General features: G+C 38.3%; 1 protein-coding gene across 6 annotated transcripts; it reads right to left on the bottom strand.

Annotated features, from left to right (window-relative positions):
- Nucleotides 1-697: 697 nt before the first annotated feature.
- LOC105725072 (cell surface glycoprotein CD200 receptor 2) lies at nucleotides 698-23,393 on the bottom strand. Of its 6 annotated transcripts, XM_012464024.3 has the most exons (9): nucleotides 23,137-23,390; nucleotides 16,831-16,899; nucleotides 14,678-14,777; nucleotides 12,065-14,164; nucleotides 11,315-11,632; nucleotides 10,943-11,191; nucleotides 4,858-4,984; nucleotides 4,420-4,486; nucleotides 698-1,143 (listed from the first exon to the last, which is right to left on the bottom strand). In XM_012464024.3, exons 5-8 carry the CDS (start codon nucleotides 11,607-11,609, stop codon nucleotides 4,447-4,449), a joined length of 711 nt encoding a protein of 236 aa, XP_012319447.1. In that variant the 5' UTR covers nucleotides 11,610-11,632; nucleotides 12,065-14,164; nucleotides 14,678-14,777; nucleotides 16,831-16,899; nucleotides 23,137-23,390; the 3' UTR covers nucleotides 698-1,143; nucleotides 4,420-4,446. The 6 variants fall into 6 exon arrangements, with proteins under 6 accessions (XP_012319447.1, XP_012319448.1, XP_012319445.1 ...); XM_012464025.3 differs by lacking the exon at nucleotides 12,065-14,164; XM_012464022.3 differs by lacking the exons at nucleotides 12,065-14,164; nucleotides 14,678-14,777 and having other exon boundaries at nucleotides 23,137-23,388.
- Between the last annotated feature and the right edge of the window lie 1,387 nt (nucleotides 23,394-24,780).

A 24,780-nucleotide genomic window follows, 5' to 3' on the forward strand; every position in this document is an offset into this window, starting at 1 on the left:
TTAATCAACGTTTATGTTATCAGTAAGGTTTCTGGTCAACAGTAGGCTGTTATAGTAGTTACGTTTTGGGGGAGTCAAAAGTTATATGCAGCTTTTCCACTGCATGGAGGGTTAGTACCCCTAACGTTCAAAGGTTAGCTCTATATGAACACATGTGTGTTCAGAAAAACAAATATGGAGTTTTTTATCCTTATTTAGGAGTGGGAGGATGGGGGTAGTAGCTATAGCTTTTTACTCTTTCAATCTAATATTTCCCACCCAGAAAATTATGGCAGTGAGAATGGGATAAAGAAATAACATGAATTCACATCAATCTCTTCTAGAAATCATGAAATTCATCCAGTGGAAAAAAAGAATTAATACAATAAAGTTTCATAGATTTCAGTTCTTCTGTTTCTCCTGCTCACATCCTCTTTAAAAGTCCACACCAATATCTTTATCTTCCTTCTGAACTGCATAATGTAGACATGTTCTCACACATCTAGGTATTGGCTAACAATTAGATCATTTTTACATACCTGCAAGTTCTCAAGCCCTTCTCCACCACAAGCCCAGAGGATGCCTTGCATTTTATATAACCAACAATTTTTCTTGAAGTGTCATAGAGATAACTCTCATACCTATGATTCCTATCTTCTGAAGTTACATATTTTCATTACCTCTATGGGCATAATGAAAATGGACCACAACAATTGCACATGAGTGGGAACATCTATTTCATTGTCATTAGGGGAAGAACAAAAATTGGACATGAAAACATACATGAGTAGAAAATAACTTGTAGCAAGATTGACACAAACCTTCATATTAACAAACTAGGTATTTGCATCAATTAGGATTAAGTTTAGCTACGTGTAGCATAAAACTGAAAATAACACTGGCATGAACAAAATTTTATTCACTCTCACACAAAAAAGGTCAATGAATAGGTGGTTGAGAGTTTGTAGGGAAACTTCTTGGTCATCAAGCCCAGGATCCTTCTTCCATCTTTCTTTTCTTCTGTCCTGCTGAGTGGTTTCTATCCTCAACATCACCCATGGCCCAAGTTGGCTGCCGGACCATCACTCATCTCACCAACATTGCAGTCCGGGAAACAAGGAGGAGAAGCAAGGAGGACCCTTCCTTTCTTTTTAAAGAGCTTTCCTGGAAATATTCCACAAGATTTGTATATATATCTCAGTTGCCAGAACATATGCAAGTGGGCATACTCAGCAAAGGAAACTGAGAAATGCCTTTTAGCTAAGTACATTCCAACAATAAATTAAATTGGAGTTATGCTATTAAGCAATGTGTCAGTTACCTAAGATACCAAGAATTCTATGTAATAACCATAAAACCTCTGTGGCAACAATTGCTAATATGCCTGAGATCAAGATTAGGTCAAGTCTTCTGATCTTGACTGAACTTCCTCATGTATTTAGGGGATGGCTGACTATTGCATCTTCTAGGCTGGCCTCAACAGAGAGGTAGGGGTGGGACTGAGGGGACTCAGCTTTGCTCTGCATGGTTCTCATCCTCCATCTGGCTGGGCCAGGCATGTTCTCATGGAGTAACAAGTAGAACAGAAGTTCTTGAGACCTGTGCTCAAAACAGGTACACTAACACTTCCATCTCATTTTATCGGCCAAAGCAAACTGCATAGGGTGGATAAATATGTACTCTCGGTATGGAAAGAACTCTAAAGTCAACTGAAAAATTGCATGGATAGAAGGAGAGGTAAAGATTCATACTCATGAGTATAATCATCTTCCACAAGGAGAAAGGGGAGGATCGGCTTTGGACCAGTGATATGGCTTGGCTGTGTCCCAACCCAAATCTCATCTTGAATTGTAGCCCTCGTAATTCCCATGTGTTATGGAAATCAATTCTATATTGTAGCTCCCATAATCAATTCCATAATCAATAGAAATCAATTCCAATTATAGCTCCTATAATTCCCATGTGTTATGGGAAGGATCTGGTGGGAGGTAATTGAATCATGGGAACAGGTCTTTCCCATGCTGTTCTCAAGGTAGTGAATAAGTCTCATGAGATCTGATAGTTTTATAAATGAAACTTGCACACACTCTCTCTTTGCCTGCCACTACGTAAGACGTAGGCTTGCTCCTCTCTGCCTTCTACCATGATTGTGAGGCCTCCCCAGCCATATGGAACTGTGAGTCAATTAAACCTTTTCATTTATAAATTACCCAGTCTTGGGTATGGCTTTATTAGCAGTGTGAGAACAGACTAATACAACCAGGTAACCAGCAATCCCTGCCACAGTATTTTTTTAGTCTGTTACAGAATTGTATTAGTAGACTGCTTCCCATTCTATGCCCTGTCTTAAACATAAAGGAATTATAATAAAAAAGAAAGGCACACAAGAGCTTACATCATATTATATATATAGGTATATATATTGTGGGCAATCTTTATTGTGGGCAGAGACTGGGCTATATGTCTCAGTGAACCTGATTCCTTTTCTTTCAAGGCAGCTAGACTATATTTTCCAACTTCTGTGGGTGTTAGAATAGCTATGCTACTAAGAACTAACCAATGGAATGTGAGCAGAAGTGATTACTACTCCAAGTCTGGCCCATAAACACCTCCCACATAACATCCTTCATTCTCTCTCCCTGTTTCCTATTCACCAGCTGAACTAGAGAATACTCTGAGAAGCGCAGAGCCATAGGATAAAATGGTAGCTTAAAGTAACAGCCGTCCTCCACCACTGCCTCGGCCTCACCAACTGCACTGTAGTGTGATGTAAGCAAGAATTAAATTTTTTTGGTTTGAATACACTGAGATGTAGGGTGTGTTTGTTTCAGCAATTAAATGATCATACGCATATAATATCACCCAATATTATGCATTCATTTTTTTCCTTAGGATTTTGCTAAAAATAAAAATAATAGACCAAATCACCTGTGTATTAGTTTGTTTTCATGCTGCTGATAAAGACATACCTGAAACTTGGAACAAAAAGAGGTTTAATTGGACTTACAGTTCCACATGGCTGGGAAGCCTCAGAATCATGGGGGGAGGTAAAAGGCACTTCTTACACGGTGGCAGCAAGAGAAAATGGGGAAGAAGCGAAAGCGGAAACCCCTGATAAACCCATCAGATCTTGTGAGACTTATTCAGTATCGTGAGCATGGCATGGGAAAGACGAGAGCTCATGATTCAGTTACCTCCCCCTAGGTCCCTCCCACAACACATGAGAAATCTGGGAGATAGAATTCAAGTTGAGATTTTGGTTGGGGCACAGCCAAATCATATCAATCTGCTAACTTAAATGAGAAATGTCTTCTTTTAAATAAAAATACTCTTTACTATATGATTACCATCTGTATCAAGTGAATATAGGATCTCAGTTTACAATGGCCCTAGAAGATAAAAGGATTTCACCAATATCTTACTCTTACTATCATTAATCCATCCAACTGCTGGAATCTGAGTGTAAACAAGAGAGGGAGTTGAGACATTCAAGGTCTAAAAGGTAAGGGGACCTTCAGTGTCATCTCCAGTGACCCTGACATTTTCTTAGTGGAGATCAACTTAAACAATTTCTGCCAAAATGTAAATACTGCTAAAAATGACTCAGCCATTTACTCAATAATCAGTCCAAACATGCAATACTACTGCCCCACTAATTGCTAGCAAGGAAGTAATGGATGAAAGGTCAGCTACTAGCTGATTTGCAGACAGTGTTTGCAGTGGTTCCTGCCACTGCAGCATTGATTAGCATCTCGGGTGTGCAGAGGAGCCGAGAAGCTAAGAGGAAAACACCATTCAAAGAACCCAAAGGGCGTAGAAAAACTGCCCAGCATCGATATTTGCCTTTTGCTGAGCCATCTTCCTCTTTAGTTTGAAAAGCAGTTGTTTCACTTTTGCAAATAAAAATTTACTAAGGGAAATGGGAAAGTAGATAAAGTATCCTAGGCATTTACAACGGCAGGCCGGAAGCTTTTGCATGTGTACTTACACTGTATGCTAAGAGTCTGAAATAGGTCTTGGTAACTGTTAGTCCATTTTCACACTGCTATAACGAATTCCTCCAGACCGGGTAATTTATGAAGAAAAGAGGTTTAATTGACTCACAGTTCCGCATGGCTTGGGATGTCCCAAGAGACTTACAGTCACAGCAGATGGCAAGGGGAAGCAAGGCATGTCTTACATGGTGGCAGATGGGAGAGCAAGCAGGGGAAACTGCCACTTATAAAACCATCAGACCTTGTGGGAACTTTCTCACTATCACAAGAACATCATGGGGGAAACCACTCCCATGATCCAGTCACCTACACCAAGTCGCTCCCTCAACACGTGGGGATTACAATTTGAGATGAAATTTGGGTGGAGACACAGCACCAAACCATTATCAGTAACTATCACGTCAAGTCACAGAAGTTAAGACAGACTTTGAACATGAAGGCTTACTGCAAATGGCTGCTTTTTTGTGATGTCTCAAATGTTAAGTTGATTTCCGGCTCCTTCAACTTTCATTCTTTGGGGAAAAAAAAAACATAAAATACATGATTAAGCAGGAATGAACACAAGCCCTTTACAGAGAAATTTGAAAGAAACATTTGAGAAGCCCCAGAAACTTTATTTCCCCCACCACATTCTCAAGCTGTGGGCTAGGCCACTTCTCTCCTAGATCAAAGCCACAGTGAAACAGAAGTCCTTGCCCCAGTTTTGCAGGCACATCTGCCTGGGCTCTCAGTTTTACTGATGCCTTCACATTAAAGAAGGGCCTGGAAGGGAGAATACAACATACCAAAAGAGTGTCAGGCTTTTCCCAGTACATTGTAAACTCAAAATGTTACAATGATTTTTTTTCCTACTGTGTCTTGCTTTTCAGGCTTCAGTTCCTACCTGACATCATTTATCCTCTGGAAGAAAACAAACCCTGTGATGACCAGAATCACCACAAAAAGAGAGAGTTTCACGTAAAGAATGATCCGTAAGGAGGACAACGCTGGAGATCCTGAGGTTCTGAGACCTTTAAATACAGACAGGGGTAAGAAATCATTTCAAGGATTCTTCTAATTACAAATTAGAGTCAATCATTTTAAAGAACATTTTAAAATATTCTTAAGAGTTCGCAGACTGTCATAGTCATAAAAACTTCTAAATTACAACTCAAGTGTTATTAATATATCATTCTTTCATGGCAGAATTTAGGAACCATGCTTGTGTTTTGTACACGGTAGGTTTCTGACAAATGTTTTCTGAACAAATAAATGCACGCTACACATTGCTGATACTTTCCAATTTTATAAGAAAAACAATATGTTTTCCCCAGTATATTTCAACTTCCCATGCAAATATTAGCCTTTGAAAGAATATTACTCTTAATATTTGGGGTATGATCTGATAACACTTTCCACACAGTGAAGTGATTTTCTTACTAAGTTGATGTAACCTCTTTAGCAAGGTGTTTTATGTCTTCCTACTTTCATTTTATTTATCTGTGAAATGGCCCTAAGAATTACTGAAAAGATAAATCAAACTAGGAACATCATTCTTTTTTTTTCTTTTGAGATGGAGTCTCGGACTGTCTCTCAGGCTCTAGTGCAGCGGCACGATCTCGGCTCACTGCAACCTCCGCCTCCTGGGTTCAAGCGATTCTCCTACCTCAGCCTCCTTAGTAGCTGGGATTACAGGCACACACCACCCAGCCCAACTAATTTTTGTATTTCTAGCAGAGACGGGGTTTCGTCATGTTGGCCAGGCTGGTCTCAAACTCCTGACCTCAGGTGATACGCCCACCTGGGCCTCCCAAAGTGTTGGGATTACAAGTGTGAGCCACCACGCCTGGCCAGGAACATCATTCTGAAGTCTTTTATCCTATGAAATTGGCCAGCTAGGCCGGGCATAGTAGCTCATGCCTGTAATCACAGCGCTTTGGGAGGCCAAAGTGGATGGATCACCTAAGGTTAGGAGTTCAAGACCAGCCAAACCAATATGGTGAACCCCGTCTCTACTGAAATACAAAAATTAGCCGGGCGTGGTGGCACGTGCCTGTAATCTCAGCTACTCAGGAAGCTGAAGCGGGAGAATCGCTTGAACCCAGGAGGTGGCAGAGGTTGCAGTGAGCCGAGATCCTGCGACTGTATTCCAGCCCGGGCGACAGTGCGAGACTCCGTCTCAAAAAAATAAAAAAAAAAGAAAGAAATTGGCTACCTAAAGAGTGTGTCAACTTTAAATACAAGTCTGACTCCTGGCTCCAAGAGGTCATTCTATCCTGTTAAATAACCTGCTCAAAGACTAAACTAGAAAAATGTCAGATAACCCTAGGCATTATGAGGAAATAAGAAAACAATATGCTTACAGTCCTCAAAATATCTCACAAACCAACTGGAGAAGTCGGATCCATACAAATGAAAAGATAACTTATATGAAAGAAAAATAAAAGCTCAAGACTCCAATTCACTATGCCAAATGGGAAAAATTAAGCTGAAAGCTGAGTCAGGCAAGCAACTGCCTTTCCTTTTATTCCTCAGCAGATAGCTACAGATAAAACGTAAATTTCTTCACAAGTAGTTAACTCTGTGTTCGCCTTATCATAATTGACTATCCCCCTACCTGCTCCTTTTCTCTTACATCTGAATTACCATACCCTTCCTCTTTCCCCTCCAGTGCACTTTTTTTACCCTTTAAATATTGAAGCCCTCAAAGTCATCTTTGGAGAAAGGCACAGATCACCAACTGTTTCTCTGAATCTGGTTTGTTTGTTTTTTTTTCAATCTGTGCAAATTCTTCTAAACTTTGGCAAAATAAACTTCCAAATTAATTGAGACCTGTCTCAGAAATGCTTTAGTTTAAATGTACAAGAGAGGAAACAGTGCTGGATGAACATTACAGATTATAAATCATCTAAGGAATAAAAACATTTAATCCACTCTAACAGGGAGGTTAGGGAGAGGCAGGACTTGAACTGAGCCTTGCTAGTCTGCAGGATTGAAAAGATTAAAAGAAGAAGGACTTTTCAAGATAAAGAAACAATTTGAGAAAAGTTTAAAAGATGAGTTCACCTAAGTCATATTTAGAGCATAGAATGGAATATATAGAGATGAATCTGCAGTTATTTGTATTATGTCAGGTACTGTGCCAGACTTAAGGAATACAAAAATAAAAGAAGTGGTTCTAACTCTCAAGGACCTTACACTGTGCTGAGAGTCACAGAAGTAAGTGGTTGTAATATAATAAGAAACATATATTTGGTCTTTGTCTGCCAGTTCTTGGCACAGTTCCAAGGATTTTTCCTAAACTCCTTGGAAATTCCACAGTGATCCATCTCTTGTATGCTAATGAGATAAGTGGTGGCTGGGCCTTCAGAATGGGGCTGGTAATTAGAAAGACCAAGGTATGGTTAGAGGGTTGAAACTCACCTCCTACCACCACCCTCCCCTTCCACTGACCTCCTGGGAGGGGAGAGGGGCTAGAGATTGAGCTCATAACCAATGCCCAATAATTTAATCAATCATACCTGTATAATAGAGCCTATACAACAACCCTACATGACAGAGTCTGGAGAGCTATCTGGGTTGGGAGATTTTCACAGCTGGTGAACACACTGAGGGACTGGGAGGTTGGCACTCCCAGAGACATCATGGAAGCTCTTTCCTCCATACCTTGCCCTATGCATCTCTTCCTTTTGTCTCTTCCTGAGTTGGATACTTTGTAATAAATCAGTCGTAGTAAATAAAGTGCATTCCTAAGTGTGAAAATAAGTAATTTTAAAATCCAAGCTGTTGGAATTTTAAAATATTTTGAGCCTTAACGGAATATGATTATGAGACTTGAGTTATGTAAACAAGCAGCTATGACCTAGGAAGCCATAACTTTTGTTTTGCTCATTGTACATTAGCCTTTTTCCTTACCTACCCATCCTTTTGGAGTCTGTGTTACCCAAATGGCTCTTCTCAGACTCTCGCTTAAATAAACTCTTTGAAACTGGACTCTGATCCTTTTGATTATATCAGGTTGACATGAGTTCTGTGAGCCATTTTAGCAAATTATTAAATCTGACAAGGGAATGATGGGAACTCCCTGAATTTATAGCCAGTTGATTAGAAGTTCAGGTGGCAACCTGGGACTCGTGACAGGTGTCTGAAGTGAGGAAAATCTTACGAGACTGAGCCCTTAACCTGTGCAGTCTGTGCTAACTCCAGGTAGTTAGTGTCTGAATTGAATTATAGAACACCTAGTTGGTATCTGGAGAGTTGGAGAATTAGATGGTGTAGGGAAAAAGACACACACATTTGGTGTCAGAAGCATTGTGAATGAAAACAGTGCCGAGCAGTCAATTACAGGGTTGTGGAGGTACTTTGACAGAGGAATGCATGAAGCATTCTGTGAGCACAGAGGAGGAATAGCTAACCGAACTTCAAGGCGAGAGAAAATCATCCCAGAGGATCAATGTCAAACTAAGTCTTAAAACTTCAACAAGAATTGATCAAATGCAATGGAAGAAGAGAGTACAGGGAAATAAGTGCCTTATGGAGAGGTAGAAATTGCATGTAAAAGGGAACAGAGGAATAAAAGCGCTTAGCACTTTTGAAGAGCCTAGAGAGGCCCACATGCATAGGGTACAGGCTAGAGAACAGTGAGACACAAAGCTAAAGAGAGCAGCCGGTTGAGATTGTTAAAGCATTTCACTCAATATGAAGCAAAGAGATTATGTAAGTAGGGGAGTGGCATTTTAGAAAGGTCCCTCCAGAAACAGTAGAGGGGATAAATTGGAGGAAGGTCACCTGGGGCCAGGAAGATTTGTTACATGAACATTACAATAATCCTGATGCGAGATACTATTTGACCAACTAAAACAGTAGGAAGAAAGAAAAAGACCCAGACGTAAGAAAAAAATTAAGACCAAATCAACAAAACATCATAACTGGCATTGAATATGGGGATAAGAAAGAGAAATACTGTAGAATATTGTAACGTTTCTAGCTTGAGTAATTTATCAAGATATACAGATGTAGGGCTCACAAAGGGGTAGAGGAGAATGATTTCAGAAATATGTAAGTAGAGGTGCCCTTGATGCATCCAGGTGAAGCTGTCCAGTGGAATCTGGTTTTGGTCACTGTGTAGCCAAGGAGAGAAATCTGAGCAAAACTATAGACTTGAGAGTCAGGAATTAGACAGCGGTTGAAACCATGGACATGGATGAGATTACTCAAAGAACAAAGGTACAATAAAGAGTTGGACAAAGATGGAATACATAGAAATGTGTCCATTCATGGGGTGAATAGATGAAATAAATCTATTTAAGAAAACACAAAAGTTGACAAAGTTTAGAAAAGAACCAAGTGAGAATAGGCGAAAAACACATCAGAAGGGAGAAGAAACCATAAACGCAAATAAATAAAAAATTTAAAACTATATTATATAAAATTATATTATTAGATATTTTAAATTAATTAGTAATTATAATAAATATTACAAAGAAGCTAATTAAGTGAACAAAGAATCAAATATTTATACTTTATTTGGCATCTGAGAGATGCTTTTTTCAGAGCATTTTCTCTGCCAGGAGACACAAATGAGTTAAGGGATAAATGTGAGGTGATATAGAAGAGACAATAAGTGTAGACTCCTCTTTAAAAAAAAAAAAATCTTGGATATGAGTAGAAGCCAAGAGTTAAATGTTTGAGGAAGTCATAACACCAAGTTTTTAGATATGAAAGAAAAATAGGCATGTTTTATGAGCAACTTTAGGAAAAAATACTTAAGGAACAAAAAATTAAGCAAAAGAGAGGTGAATGAAGCAAAGCTCCTAAGGCGGTAAAGGGGGACAAAGGTTTAGAATATAGGTTGGATGTCGGTACTATAGAAGGGAAGATCAGATAATACCAAAGGTAAATGCACTGATCCGTAGATAAGATGTATGAAGTAAGAATTTAGACTTGATGGGAGATTGATCATGGAAAACACAGTTAAAGAATATATGGTTTCCTTTTGGGGTGAAAAATATGTTCTAAAATTGATTGTAGCAGTGGTCACACAAGCATTGAAGTACTTGCTTTAAATGGGTGAATTGTATGGTATATAAATTAGATGTCAATAAAGCTGATGTAAAAAAAAATAAACATGAATGATATGAGGAAAAATTAATATGATTATGTCTAATAGTTATAATTATTACAATAGGTAATTTTTATTAATAGGATACATATAATAGCCAACATTTATTAATATAAGGAAGTCTAGTGGCTAACATTTGCTGAGTATCAATTATGTAGTAGGTATATATTAATACAATTATATATATAACATGTTTATATATATACTTTTATTTAATTAAACCAGTAATCCTATTAGGTGGGTCTCATTATCTTCATTTAGCAGGTAAAGAATCATGAAACAGAGTTTTAATTACTGTTCAAATTCATATAGCTGGTGAACAAAAAGCCATGTTATGTGAAAAGCTTTGCTCCTAATCACAAGATCATCCTGTCCAAAACAATATAAAGATGTAGACCTTATCTTTTCATCTTTGCATCACCGGCTTCAAACTTATAAATAGCATTCAATAAGTATTTGGTGAATTAATTAATAGATTGCTTTTAGATGATGAGACGGGGGAAGAAATATTTGTGTCTTATTCAGAGTAACAAAGTGATAACTACTACAAGAAATAAAATCAGGAAGGAAATAACTGTCATTCTGGACTGCCTACTGAACAAAGATTGTTAAAACTATATAAAACTCTTGATATTTCATGTCAAGAATTAATCTTAAGAGCCTCTATATCACAAATTTAGCAAAATATATTTTTATGGCTGTTCCACTAAAAGATAGATTCCAGCATCACAATGCATTTCTCAGTTTTAGAGAATATTTTCAAACTAGGAGCTCAAATTTTCTTACCTGGTGTTTGATTATTCATTATTTTCTGTGGAAGAAAAAGTTGAGCACTAAGTTTACTCTTCTACGAGAAACAGACGCTTACCTGAATTCAACTTTGTGGACAGACATTTGTTGCCAGTCAAATGGGAAACATGGCAGGTCACGGTATACACATCGTGGCCCTCCCAGTGGCATGTACTCTTAACAGTCACTGTGCCATTGCCCCAGTATTCTTGCTCAGTGACACAATCCCCCTCTGGGATCCAGGAGATCTGTGCAGCTGGCTTCCCTGCAACTGCCTTGCATACTACAGCTCCATTCCTGCTTTGAAACAGGGTCACTTCAGGAGTAACTGCAGAGAGGAAAGGGAAAAAAATGCTTCGGTTTTCACATAAAGCATATGGAATTCAGAGAGACACTTGCTTCAGTCACAGATCTGGTGATGTGAAATACCACAATATATGATGCTCCTTACCTAACACTTGGAGGTGATATCCACGATGGAAATTCCCATCAGGTGTTCCTATTATGCATCTGTAATACCCGTCATGAGTGATGGCCACTGGACGAATCTGAAGGGCAGGATTCTGATCAGGTCTAGAGACCCAGGTTATTCTCTCATCGGTACAGTTGGTTTCCTTGGTCTCATTTGTTTCTTTCCTGTAGCCTTTTTTACAGGAAGGCTGGCCTCTCAGGATTATTTCCCATGTTATTATGATCAAATATTTTAATGCGATAGGAGGGCAACAAAGCACAGCATTTTTACCCATCAGTACAGGACATGAAGTGTTAACTGGACGCATACATGAAAGGAAAATGATAAAGAAAATCTTGATGAAGAACTTCAGGTATTATGTTTATTCACAGTAGTATATTACCTCATTGTAAAACAGAAATTAGAAGTCATGCCATCATTAGAGGAAAAAACATGTTAACATCTTTAAAATTATGCTTATAAGCAATTAATAATGATTTCTCATTCATGAGACACTTTGTTTAGTCAACCAGTTTGTATGAGATAACCATGCCTCTGCCTATTCCTCCTTTCCTAGCCAAGATTGGTCCACATGGGCATCTCACATGAGCTAGTCCAATTATACTTCTCTCTCCAAATGCTGGAGAGAGCATCTTTAAATGAAATTACTCTGCGCATTTTTTTTCGTTCTTAACTTAACTCCTCTAAAAGAGTGAAAAAATTGAACACAAAACTGGAATAATTACTAACCAGGAAGTAGCTCTATAGACACTCTTGTTGGTAGTCACATGTGGCTATCACGAGGTCATGGTAGGCACATTGTGGCCCTCTCAGTGGCATGTATTCCCAGCAGTCACTGTGCCATCGCCCCAGTATTCTTTCTCAGTGACACAATCTCCCTGTGGAGTGCGGGACATCTATGCAGCTGGCTTCGCTGCAACTGCCTTGCACACCAGTTCTATTCATGCTTAGAAACACTGTCACTTCAAGGAGAATTGCAGAAAGGTAAGGAAAAAGTGTTTCAATCTTAACATAAAGAATATGAAATTTAGAGAGACATTTGTTCCTTACCTAACACTTGCTAAGGTTAAGACTAGGTCCTTCAGGTCCCCTGACGGCCTAGGAGAATGACTGCTATAGTAATTCTCAAAGCGTGGTTTTCAGATGGCTAGGGATAACCAAGACCTTTCAATGGACATTATCATGGGTAATATCTATGATGGAAATTCCCATCAGGTGTTACCATTATTCACCTGTAATACCCATAAGGAGTGAGGACAACTGGATCAATCTGAAGGGCAAGATTCTAGTCAGGACTGGAGGCCCACGTTATATACTCTTGTCATTGTAGTTTTTTTCCATTGTCTCATTTCTATCTCTCCTGTAGGCTTTGATACAGGAAGATTTGTCTCTGATGAGTATTTCCCATGCTGTTACCATCACACTTGTCAGTAGCATGGGATGGCAAGAGAAAACAACTTTGGTATCCATTAGTACAGACAGTGAACTGCTAACTGGACACAATAAGGAAAAAAATGATAAAAATGCCTACATGTCAATTTCTTCCACTGGGTCTCATTTAAAGTCCCATAAAACCCTTCTTTCTCTTAATGGGTATTTTACCCACCCTGGATGTAAAAGGTTGGTTGGAAATAGTTCCGCTTGCAACTGAAACATTTGATATAAATGCATTTCCTCAAAATAACCATCATGCTTTTATATGCAACAAAAATTCATTAAATGTATTTCCAGTTTCATCATGTAGAATATTTAAAAGATACCATATATAAGACTTGAGATTTAATACATTAATAATTTTTACTGAATCATCAAGGACATTTTTAGGGAATGTGTATGTGTGTGTGCATGAGTGAGTGAAGAATACGACTATTGGTACAAGTTGGTGCCTGTTATGGGTTGAATTTTATATCTAAAAATTTATGTGTTGAAGTCCTAACCCTCAGAGATGTGACCTTATTTGAAAATAAAATCATTACAAATATAACTAGCTAAGGTAAAGTCATACTAGAGTTGAGTGAGCCCCTGATGCAATACAATTGGTGTTTTCATAAAACAAGAGCAAATTGGACACAGATATGGACACAGGAAAAACTCCATGTAAGAACTGGAGGTATGCTGCCTAAGCCAGGAAATACCAGAAGCTAGGAGAAAGGCTTGAAACAGATCCTTTCATAGTGCCTTCAGAGGGAGAATGGCCCTGCCAACACGTCGATCTCGGAGTTTTCATTTCTAGAACTGTAACACAATAAGGTTCTGTTGCCTCCACCTCTCAGTTAATGGTTCTTTGTTACAACAGCCCTAGCAAACTAATACAGTGAGTGCTCTGCACTTTATTCATGCTAAGGCACCAGTAATTTTAAACAACAGTTCAATTGCACTATCAGGGAAAATATCAGTAGAAAGGCAAATAACATCACTGTATTATCATTATTATTACTATTGTAACTCATTTTTACTGAGGGAACCCACTGAAAGGGTCTTGGTTGTCCCCAGCCATCTGAAAGTTATTCCCCTAGTCCTTCACCAAAGGACCTATGATCATGTGTTTGGGTAACCATACCTGGAGAAAAAGGAATACAAAGATCTTTTGAGGGTTGTTTGAATACTAATCTGAATTGATCCTGATACACAAGAACACAAAGAACACTAAGGGCCTCCTGTTAGAGTAGGAACATATTGGAATCAGGTAATAAAAGAAATCCTGGGTCTGGTTCATGTCACAGTAGACTTTCAAAGTCCACAGATTTATCCAGTGGTGATTTTTCAGTTGCTGAATAATTAGAACAAGCATACTTAGCAGCTTGCAGATCCTCTTGTTGGTTCCTTGATCTGTAAAGTAAGAGCTATTATAATAGGACAGTCCAAGAGAAATCCCCCAAACCACCCACCTTGGCCAAGATAATAAATAAATACTAATATTGAAGACCTGAGGATGAGTCTCCTCTCAGAGACTTAAAGTATACTAAAATAGTGGTCCCCATCATATCTCCTACTTAATTTACCTGTTTGATCCCTGCAAAACACTGGATGGTGAATTGCAGTAGGCCAATGCAAAATTACCAATGTGTTAGCCCCAACTGCAACTACTCTGCCAGATAAGCTACCTTTACTAGCAATACTCCAGTTGTAGTATCCGATTTTTGATCTTGTAAATGCCTTATTTTCAATATTCATCAGGAAGGAACATCAAAAGTTTGTTTATATTCCACAGGAGAGTAAACAGTATACAAACATGGTCTTGCCTTAATTTCTACTTTCATGTACCATGTAATCTAAAGAGATCTAGGCTGTCTAGGCATTCTACAGAAACCATCACATTGGTCTACTATATTTATGACATACCAATTAGTTCTTCTGAGCAAAAAGTGAGAGGTATTATGAATGCCTTAGTCAATCACATGCATTCCAGAGGTGAGAAATAAATTCTCCGAAGATTCAGGGCCTGAAAAATCAGTAAAGTTTTTAGTAGCCCAGTGATCTGAATCCTACCATATATCTCCTCCCAAGAAAAGGACAAATTATTTAACCTTACTTCCTACCATGGAGTAGAACAACACTTGGTTTTGGAGGCAGCCTGCTGCATATTTGAGATTACTGCTCTGACCCTCTAATAGGATGCTAGGCCAAATGTGTTCCAGACCAAGAAAGAAATCTGTAACAGGTCCATGCTACGGTACACCAACCCTGACAATAAATTCATAAAATCAGGCAGATCTGTGATAACAAGAAGATTCTGTGATAAAGATGCAATGTGGAGCCTCAGACAAGTCCAGTAGGACAGTCACAGTGCAGGCCTAGGGTTCTGGAGTAAATCCATGTCATCTGAAGCAGATAACTAGTTACCTTTTAAAAAACAGGAAATGGCATGCAAGGGGACCCTGGTGAAGACTGAGCATCTAATTATAGGATATAAAATAATCAGGCTCCTAAAACAACCTATTATAAGCTAGATACTATTAGACTCACGAAACCATAAAGTAAAGTGGGCCCAGCAGCAATCCATTGTAAAACAGAAGTGGTACATTGGGGATCAGGCTCCAGCCTCAAGAGAACACCAGTCATTTGAGAGAACAAATGGTTCAGGCCCCTACTTCATATACCACTGTTATACTGTCATCTCTCTCTCAGCTCACATCTAAGCCCTCACTGTGAGTTCTCTAGGACCAAAACCCAAAGCTTAGCTTATGGATGAGTTGCCTCAGTCTGTGATATAAGCCAAAAGCGGGCTGCTGCGGCACTGTAGCCCCACTCTGGTCTGGCCCTGAAAGACAGTGGTGATGAAAAATACTCAAGTAAGAAATGATTCCGTAATAAAATAGATAAACTCATGAGCAGTGGCAAATGGTTTGGCTTATTTGGTCAGAGACCTGGAAGAGTCAAGATTGGAAAGTAGAGGCTAAGAAGGTGTCAGGTAGAGGCATGTGGATGCATTCAGAAATGGTCTGCTTGATGGAGCACTGGCATAGCCTCTTGAAAAAACGGAAGTTTGGAAATAATATCTTATGAAGTTGGGATACCACCCTTTAGGATGATGCTGTGTCCCCAGTTCATAGTTTAAACTGGATCTGAGAGACAAGGAGTAGAAGTAGGGGTAGTCTCACTCACCATCATTCTTCTATACTGATATGTGGAATCTTTGCCTCTGCATTTACAAGTGAAATTAGCTTAGAAATTTTTTTGTATACTAACTTTGTCAAGATTTGATATCTGAGTTATATTTGTAAAATTTAGAAAACATTTCTCCTTTCTCTATTCTATGGAAAAACTAAATGGCATAAATATTATCTGTTCTTTAAAGGCTTAAAATAATGTAAACTATTTCTCTTACATAGCAATCTAAGGCCACACAGTTTTTGGCAGTAATTCTCAATTTCTTCTATGGTTCTGTGTCTATTCATGCAGTTCTTCTTTTGACTTTATTACTACCTTTTCTACTTCCTTCCACTATTTGACTGCAACTTGACTTTTCAGGCTCCACTCTCACTGCAATCCAGCATGCACACTAAACTCCTCCCACCCCAGACTTCTTCTATTGACTGAACATTTTATGTGCCTTTCTACCCTGTACCTTAGTCCACAATGATCTCCTGGCCTCTTTTTTCCAATAATTTATTCTTTCTGAAATCCTTCTAGAGCCTGTGCAAAAGCCACTCTCTGTAATACACTGATTTTATATTATAGTGCTCATCTCATTCTACCTTGTAATATAATTCTGTGTCCTTGTCTAATTCCAAGACCAGAATATATAGACTACTTGAAGGTGCTGTAAGTTTTCTTCTTTTAACTTCTATTTTACCAAGCACATTTTTGTGTGCTACTAAGAAATCCACATTTTTGTTGTTGTTGTTGAATTAAATTGAATAAGTAGGTGGTCTTCAAGCAATAGTGTGCAGAGAGTTATCTATTACAATTGCACACAGGACAAATAATCATGTAAATGTTTCTACTGATGATCCAACCCTCCCATCAAACTGGTTATTAAGTGAGCATTTTACCTTCATTAAGAAATATTCTCTGGCTCTGCATTTCCACTTGTGTCATCAGACAGGAATTATTATCTGAAGCTAGAAAATATTTACAGAAGAAATATGGAGAAAATTAAGAAATTTTATTTACTGAAATGGACTAGAATCCCCTGATTTTTTATAAGATGATCACAGAAAACATTTCAATTCCTTAAATTAGTTAACAATCACACCAAAAATCACAGAGACCTCTACAGTGAGACCATAACCAGATAAATGCATATATGACAGGATTTCGACATTTCTTTTGCACAGTTATGAATAAATGATTCATCCAATGTTACTATAACAGATCAGCCTCTACCAGTCTTTTGCCAGGCACACCCACTTCTAATCAGTGGAAGAGTTCAAGGCAGGCCCCAGGAGTAAAGTTCCATTTCCAGAACTATTATAGAAATGATAGACAACCTCCTCTACTTCAAAGAAAAAAACTCAGAAGTATTGGATAAACTAGAACAATTCTTGTTTCAAATGCATGGCTGAACTTGCAAAAAAATGCTAAGGGAAACTTCTCAAGGTAAAAATGACAAGGACACAGGAAACCACAAGATCATTTGCTGGTCTCAATAACATAAAGCCTTTTAAAAATAATTACTGAGATAAATTTAAATTTATTGTGATTTGTTTTATGGCTCATTTAATGGTCTGCCTTGATAAACATTCTGTGTTCACCTGAAAAAATGTGTATCCTCCTGTGAGAGCTAGTTTTATGTGTCAAGTTGGCTAGTGTATAGTATTCAGTCATTCAGTCAAGCAAACACTAATTTCAGCATTGCTGTAAAGGTATTTTGTAGGTGTGAGTAATAACTACAATCAATTGATTTTAAGTTAAGGAGATTATTCTCAATAAAGTAGGCGGGCCTCAATCCATTGAAAGGCCTTAAGAGAAAAAGTGAGGTTTTCCAGAGTAAGAAAAAAAATTCTTCCTCAAGACTGCAGCATTAGTTGCATTAGTTTCTGCCCAAGAGTTTCCAGACAACCAGTCCACCCTATAAATTTCAAACTTACCAGCTTCCACAATTGCAACAATCAATTCCTTGAAATAACACACACACACACACACACACACACACACACACAAACATATATACACTCATACATGTACATACTTTCTACTCATTGTGTTTCTCTGGTGGAACCCTGACTGATACAGATTTGGTACCATAAGTGGTCCTCAAGAAACAGAATCATAAGGATGAATTTTCAGAATTAGTCCTGGGTTTTCTGGAATTGGTCATCTAATCTAGTTAAATTTAAACGCACTAATGACTGTATTTCTAGTGCTAGAGGGCACACTGAAAGTCCATGGCCATGAAGTAACAATGGAGATATGCAAAATGTCACCTTTGGATGGGCCTAGTCAAATACTTACAAAAGGCAAGGTCTGAGTTGTATTTGATACATTTTAGCATAATGAGATTGGCTAGTTTCTCCTAATTTGCTGGGCAAATGGAGAGAGAAAAAGATGAGTTCAGGGCTTCAAATTCTCAACTTAAACTATATGAGTGAACTGGAAATTTCTATGTCTGCCAAGAAAGAACCCCCATCTTCTCAGCAAGGCTGAAGTTTCCAGAAACCAAAACTTATCCTGTAAATGGCTGAATGACAACACAAACTGAATTCCTAACGTGTCAGGGTATCCCTGCTACAGTGAGGTTATAGATTGGAAAGGAATGGGATCCTGAAAATTGGAATGTGAACATATAAGCAAAAGCCAAGGAAACTGAGCATGTAAAATCTCTAAAGTCCCCCTAAGTCTTTGCCCATAGAAGCAGCCCTCCCACCCCTGTTTGGAGATGTTAACCCCCTGCTTTGCCTGAAGAAACTATAATGACTTTTCTTCAATTAGTTGCCTTAAAAGACACTTTCTGTTCTCAGGATCTACCCCCTCACTCCTCTTTGCTTCCAGACTTATAACTAGACTCGAGTCCTAGCAGGGCCCAAAGAGTGAGGTATGGTGTGACCCACAAGGAGGTACACTACACACCAGAAGATCTATATGATTTCTCCAATGTATACAGTTATAAATTTGGATAATACATATAGAAATGAAGATTAAGGATGTGAAATAATGAAAAGACAAAGCTGAATGAGGCCAAATTATTAACATGAACCCACTAAGCAGAGATTCTAGATTCAATGCTGTAACTCCAGGCATTAGAAAGGGCTCTGTGTGTGTTAGTCAGTTCTGGCACTGATACCAAGAAATACCGAAGACTGGGTAATTTATAAAGAAAAACGGTTTAATTGGCTCATGGTTCCACAGGCTGTACAGGATGCATGGTGGCATCTGCCTCTGGGGAGGCCTCAGGGGGCTTTTATTCATGGCAAAAGGCAAAGCCAGAACTGGCATGTTCACACAGCCAGGGCTGGAGGAAGAGGGTGTGGGTGGGAGATGCTACAGACTTCTAAACAACCAGATCTCGTAACTCACTCACTCACTATCATGCAAACAGCACCGAGGCAATAGTGCTAACACATTCATAAGAACACCACCTCCATGATCCAATCACCTCCCACCAGACCCCACCTCCCACACTGGGAATTACAATTAGACATGAGATTTAGTGAGGGCACAGACGCAAACCATATCACTATTCATTTGTTCAGTGGCCAAAACATGGACCAAATTGTGGTCTACACTAAATAAAAATAAAATACCAGAACTGCTTCAGTATATGGAAAAATGAGAGAGCCAGAGAAAAACAGTTCCAAAATCTGCATATAAACTCACCCCATTTCTTGCTAGAATTCTAGCTGGAAAAACTTTGAAATTGTTAATACATGAATGTTAATACATGCACAATGTCATTACATGAGTGTTAATACATGAATAATGTCATTTCTTTCTGGAAAACATGCTGATTGTGACTGTGATCATCATATAAATTATATATTTGATATTATTATTATTTAAAAATGATGGTTGTTGATTTGATTCTTAGGAGCTATTAGTATCACACAGTCCAAAGCTATTTCATAACCACAGATCTGCTCCTTACTCCTAGTCAAGGATATGGAGTGTATGTTAGTAACAGCAAGAGAAAAGAGGCAAAAATATATTGATGGCTTCATATGGTTCAGCTCTGTGTCCCCACCCAAATCTCATTTTGAATTATGATCCTGAGTGGCACCTGGTTGGAGGTGATTGGATCGTCGGGTGGTTTCTGATGATTTAGCACCCTCCCCCTAGTGCTGTCTCATGATAGAGTTCTCACAAGATCTGCTTGTTTAAAAGTATGTAGCACCTCCCCACCTTCTGCTGGGCATTTGAAGACATGCTTGCTTCCCCTTTACCTTTCCACCATCATTTTAAGTTTTCTGAGGCCACCCCAGCCAAGCTTCCTGTACAGCCTCTGGAACAGTGAGCCAATTAAACCTTTTTTCTTTATAAATTAACCATTCTTGGGTAGTTCTTTTAGCAATGTGCAAATGAACTAATACATGGTTACTTAATGCCCAGAGAATAGGCAAAGGTACAGCTCAAACCTGTGTGGAGCCTAGAAAATTTCTCATGTGGGGCAGGTGCAGCAAAACACAACCATATGCATCCATCACCACGTTTTGCCATCTTGCTCTGAGTGACTCTAGCCCCTGCTGAGTGCCAAGCTGGCAGAAGGAAGGGCTGCCTTTCCCACAGGACTATTGTGTGTCTAATCTACCCTTGTCCACCAGCCCCATCCAAGGCCCATGCCTGGACATTCCTGAAATAGGGTGCACACAGAACAGCCTCCATTTCCCCACCTGAGTGTTTTGCAGTGGCCTGGAAGCAGTTTGGCCTCCCCAGCACACCTGGTGCTCAATCCTGAGGGGTCAGAGGATAAAACCATGCACTCAATCCCAACATCCAGTGTTCAAGCACACCACTCAGAGGTATCAAGATGAGACTTGCCACCTGAGTTCAAGCCAGGGAAGAGCCCCCAATCTCAGAACACCGAGAAGAGTGAGGAGTAGGTTTGTGTTTTGGCATGGTAGTTGGGTGTCCCTTTATCCATGAGACTGGTCAAATGGGGGTTAGCCTATTGATCAGCCCCAGCTTCTCCCCAAGGGATCTTCCTAGACAGGAAGAGAGAGTAAGCAACTTAGAAAACATATTTGAGGATACAGTCCTGAAAAATTTACCCAATCTCACTAAAGAGGTCAACATGCAAATTCGAGAAATTCAGAGAATTGCAAGATACTACACAAGATGACCATCTCCAAGATACATAGTCATTGGACTTTCCAAGGTCAATGTGAAATAAAATCTTACAAGCAGCTGGAGAAAAGGGCCAGCTCACTTACAAAGGAACCCCATCAGATTAACAGCAGACATCTCAGCAGAGAGCATATAAGCCAGAAGCGATTGGGGTCTATTTTCAGTATCCTTAGAGAAAAGAAATTCCAACTAAGAATTTCGTGCTCTCCAAACTGTGCTTTGTAAGCAAGAGAAATACAATCTTTCCTAAGCAAGCAAACACTAAGAGAATTCATTGCCACTAGGCCAACCTTACCAGAGATCCTGAAGGGAGTTCTAAACATAGAAATTTAAGAACAATATCTGTTGCTACAAAGACACACTTAACTACACAGCCATATAAAGCAACTACACAATCAAGACTACAAAGCAACCAGCTAACAACATCACAACAGGATCAAAACTTCACATATCAATATAAATCTGGAATTAAACAATCTAAATGCCCCACTTAAAAGGCACAGAGTGGCAAGTTGGATAAAAGAACAAGACCTAACCATCTGCTGCCTTTCAGAGACCTATCTCACATGTAACAACACAGACAGGCTGAAAGTAAAGGGGTGGAAAAAGATCTATCACACAAATGGAAAACAAAAAAGAGCAGGGGTTACTATTCTCACATCAGATAAAACAAAATTTAAACCAACAATAGTAAAGAAAAGGACAAAGAAGAGCATAACATAATGATAAAGGGTTCAAATCAACAAAAAGACTTAACTATCCTAAATATATACATGCCCGACATTGGAGCACTCAGAATAAAAAAACCCCACATATTTCTAAACTTATGGAGAGATTTAGCGACTTAATAATAGCTGAAGACTTCAACATCCCACTGACATCATTAGATCATCAAGGCAGAAAACTAACCAAAAAATTCTGATCTTAAATGTAATATTTGATCAGTTGGATCTAACATATAGCTACAGAATACTCCACCCAACAACCACAGAATTTCTATTTTTCTCATCACATGGAACATGCTCTGAGGTCAACCATATACTCAACCATAAAGTAAGTATCAGTAAGTTCAAAATATCAAAATCATGCCAACCATACTCTCAGACCACAGTGAAATAAAAATAGAAATCAATATCAAGAATGTCTCTGAAAACTATACAATAACATGGAAATTAAACTACTTGATCTTCAATAACTTTTGGGTAGACAATAAAATTAAGGAAGAAATCAAAAAATGTTTAAAATTAATTAAAACAGAGACATGACATATAAAAATCCCTGAGATGCAGCAAAAGCAGTGTTAAGAGGAAAGTTTATAGTGCTGAACACCTACTTCAAGAAGTTAGAAAGATCTCAAATGAACAATCTAACATCACACTTAGAACTAGAAAAACAAGAACAAACTAAACCCAAAGCTAGCAGAAGAAAATAAATTGCTAAAATCAGAGCAGAACTGAATGAAATCGAGATCCAAAAATCTATACAAAGGATCAACAAAACCAAAAGGTGACTCCTTGAAAAGATAAACAAGATCAATAGAGTACTAGCTGGATTAACAAAGAAAAAAGAAGATCCAAATAAATACAATCAGTTATGACAAAGGTGACATTACAATTGATCTCACAGAAATACAAAAGATCCTCAGAGACTATTATAAACACCTCTATGCACACAAACTAGAAAAATCTAGAAGAGATTGATGAATTCCTGAAAATACACAACTTCCCAAGATTGAATGAAGAGAAGTTGAAACCCTAAGCAGACTAATAAGTTCTCAAATTGAATCAGTAATTTAAAAAATCTACCAACAAAAGAAGCCCAGGACAACTTTTATGTCACAGAAGTTTAGTTTCACTTCAATCCCAGCTTCCAATTACTGTGAATTCAGCTAGTCACCTAGTCAGTATACCGTCGGGATAAGGTAACTCAGAAGGAGTTTTGCTGGATAATGTACACATTTATCACTGCTGCTAGGACAAGTCAAGAAACACCTTATAAGTAAGTAGATCAAGCGTATCCTCATAATCATTGAAAGAAAGCTTTATTTTTAGCTGAAAATGTCACAGTATCAGACTTACCAGATACCATGATAATGATGGAGATCAGTAACATTGAAGCGGCCATCTTCCCCCACGTATGCATTTGGAGTAGTTTTCTGCTTAAACATAAATCCACTTTAAATCAATCAACAGACTTAGTCTGTTTCTCTTGGTCACTTTTGTTTATTCTCTTTTCAACAGGGTTGCAAAACATGTTTCTTCGTCATCTTGCTGATCTTTAACTTCTGCTTTTATTGCATATGTTTTTGACTGATTAGCCACTGACAGAAAGTGTCAGCGCGTTTTGCTGAGTAACAAACCAAAAAAAACAGTGCTTACTACTTATTGCTTCTCCCACAGCACTGAAGTAACAAGATTAATTATATAACAATTCATTTGAAAAGCAGCATTTTGAGAGTATAAATTATGTATGGTAAAATGAACATATCTTGAGTATACAGCTTGATGAATTTTTACATATATATGCACTCATCCAATTACTTCCAAAACCAAAGTGTTGATAATTTTTATTACTCAAAGTGCTCTTTGTTCCCTCTGTGCTAATATCTTCTCCTCCAGAGATAAACACTATGTAGACTTCTAATAGCATTAATTCATTCTGACAGTTTTTGAACTTCACATACATGAAATTCTTTGCATAGTTTGTTAATGTTGTATAGCAAATTTTAATAACTATATCACAATTTATTTTTCTGTAAATTTAGATTGTCCCACTTTGGGGCTAACATAAAGCTAAGAATATTCTTTTTTTGTACATAATTTTTGGTCTATGTGTACATTCATTTTCTTGGATATATACCTAGGAATTAAATTGTTGGTTTATAAGATAAGTGTGTTATAAGATATGTGTGTCTTTAATAAGTACTTTCAGTCATGGGTTGAATAGCGCACCCCCCACCAACATTTATTTGTTGAAATTCGAATCCCCAGTACCTCAGAAGATAACCTTATTTGGAAATAGGGTCATTGCAGATATAATTAGTTAAGATGTGGCCATCCTGAAATAGATTGGTCCCTAATCCAATATAACTGGTGTCTTTGGTTTACTCTTTTTCTCTTCTTTTGCACTTCTTAGCTTCTTACGGTGTCCTTATAACAAGAGGAAAACTGGTACATACATAGGAACACCATGTAAAGACAAAGGCAGAGATCAGAGTGATGCTTCTTCTACAAGCCAAAGAAAACCAAATGTTGCCAGAAAACCACCATAAACTAGGATAGAAGCAAAAATTCTTCCTTCCTGTTTTATGAGATTAAAGATTCTTTTGATGACAGGACCCAACACAAAGACTATCTTGGATAGATGAAAGGCAAACCTCTTTGTTACTTATAGCTCCAAACAAAAGACTTCTATGTAGGGCTGCACAGTGACTGCACACACGGACTGGGTAACAACACACTGGAGCTGTAGAGAACACCTTATATATGGCAATTGGAGCAGGATTAGGTTTCCTGAAAACCCTGTGCGTAAGCTAATTTGAATGACTTCACAAGCTCTGGGACATAGCTGTCTATCAGATATTCAAATGGGGAGCTGACTAACCATTAGGGGCTCAAAACTGGGACTAGAAGGCATTTTTTTGACATGAAAACTATGTTAAACTTGACCTCTTGATCTCCACATTAATGCTAAGCTTGATTACTTGACATATTTGAGTGGCC

Source organism: Aotus nancymaae, unplaced genomic scaffold (assembly GCF_030222135.1).
Source record: "Aotus nancymaae isolate 86718 unplaced genomic scaffold, 86718_ANA_hifiasm-v0.15.2.pri h1tg000011l, whole genome shotgun sequence".
Taxonomy (NCBI): domain Eukaryota; kingdom Metazoa; phylum Chordata; class Mammalia; order Primates; family Aotidae; genus Aotus; species Aotus nancymaae.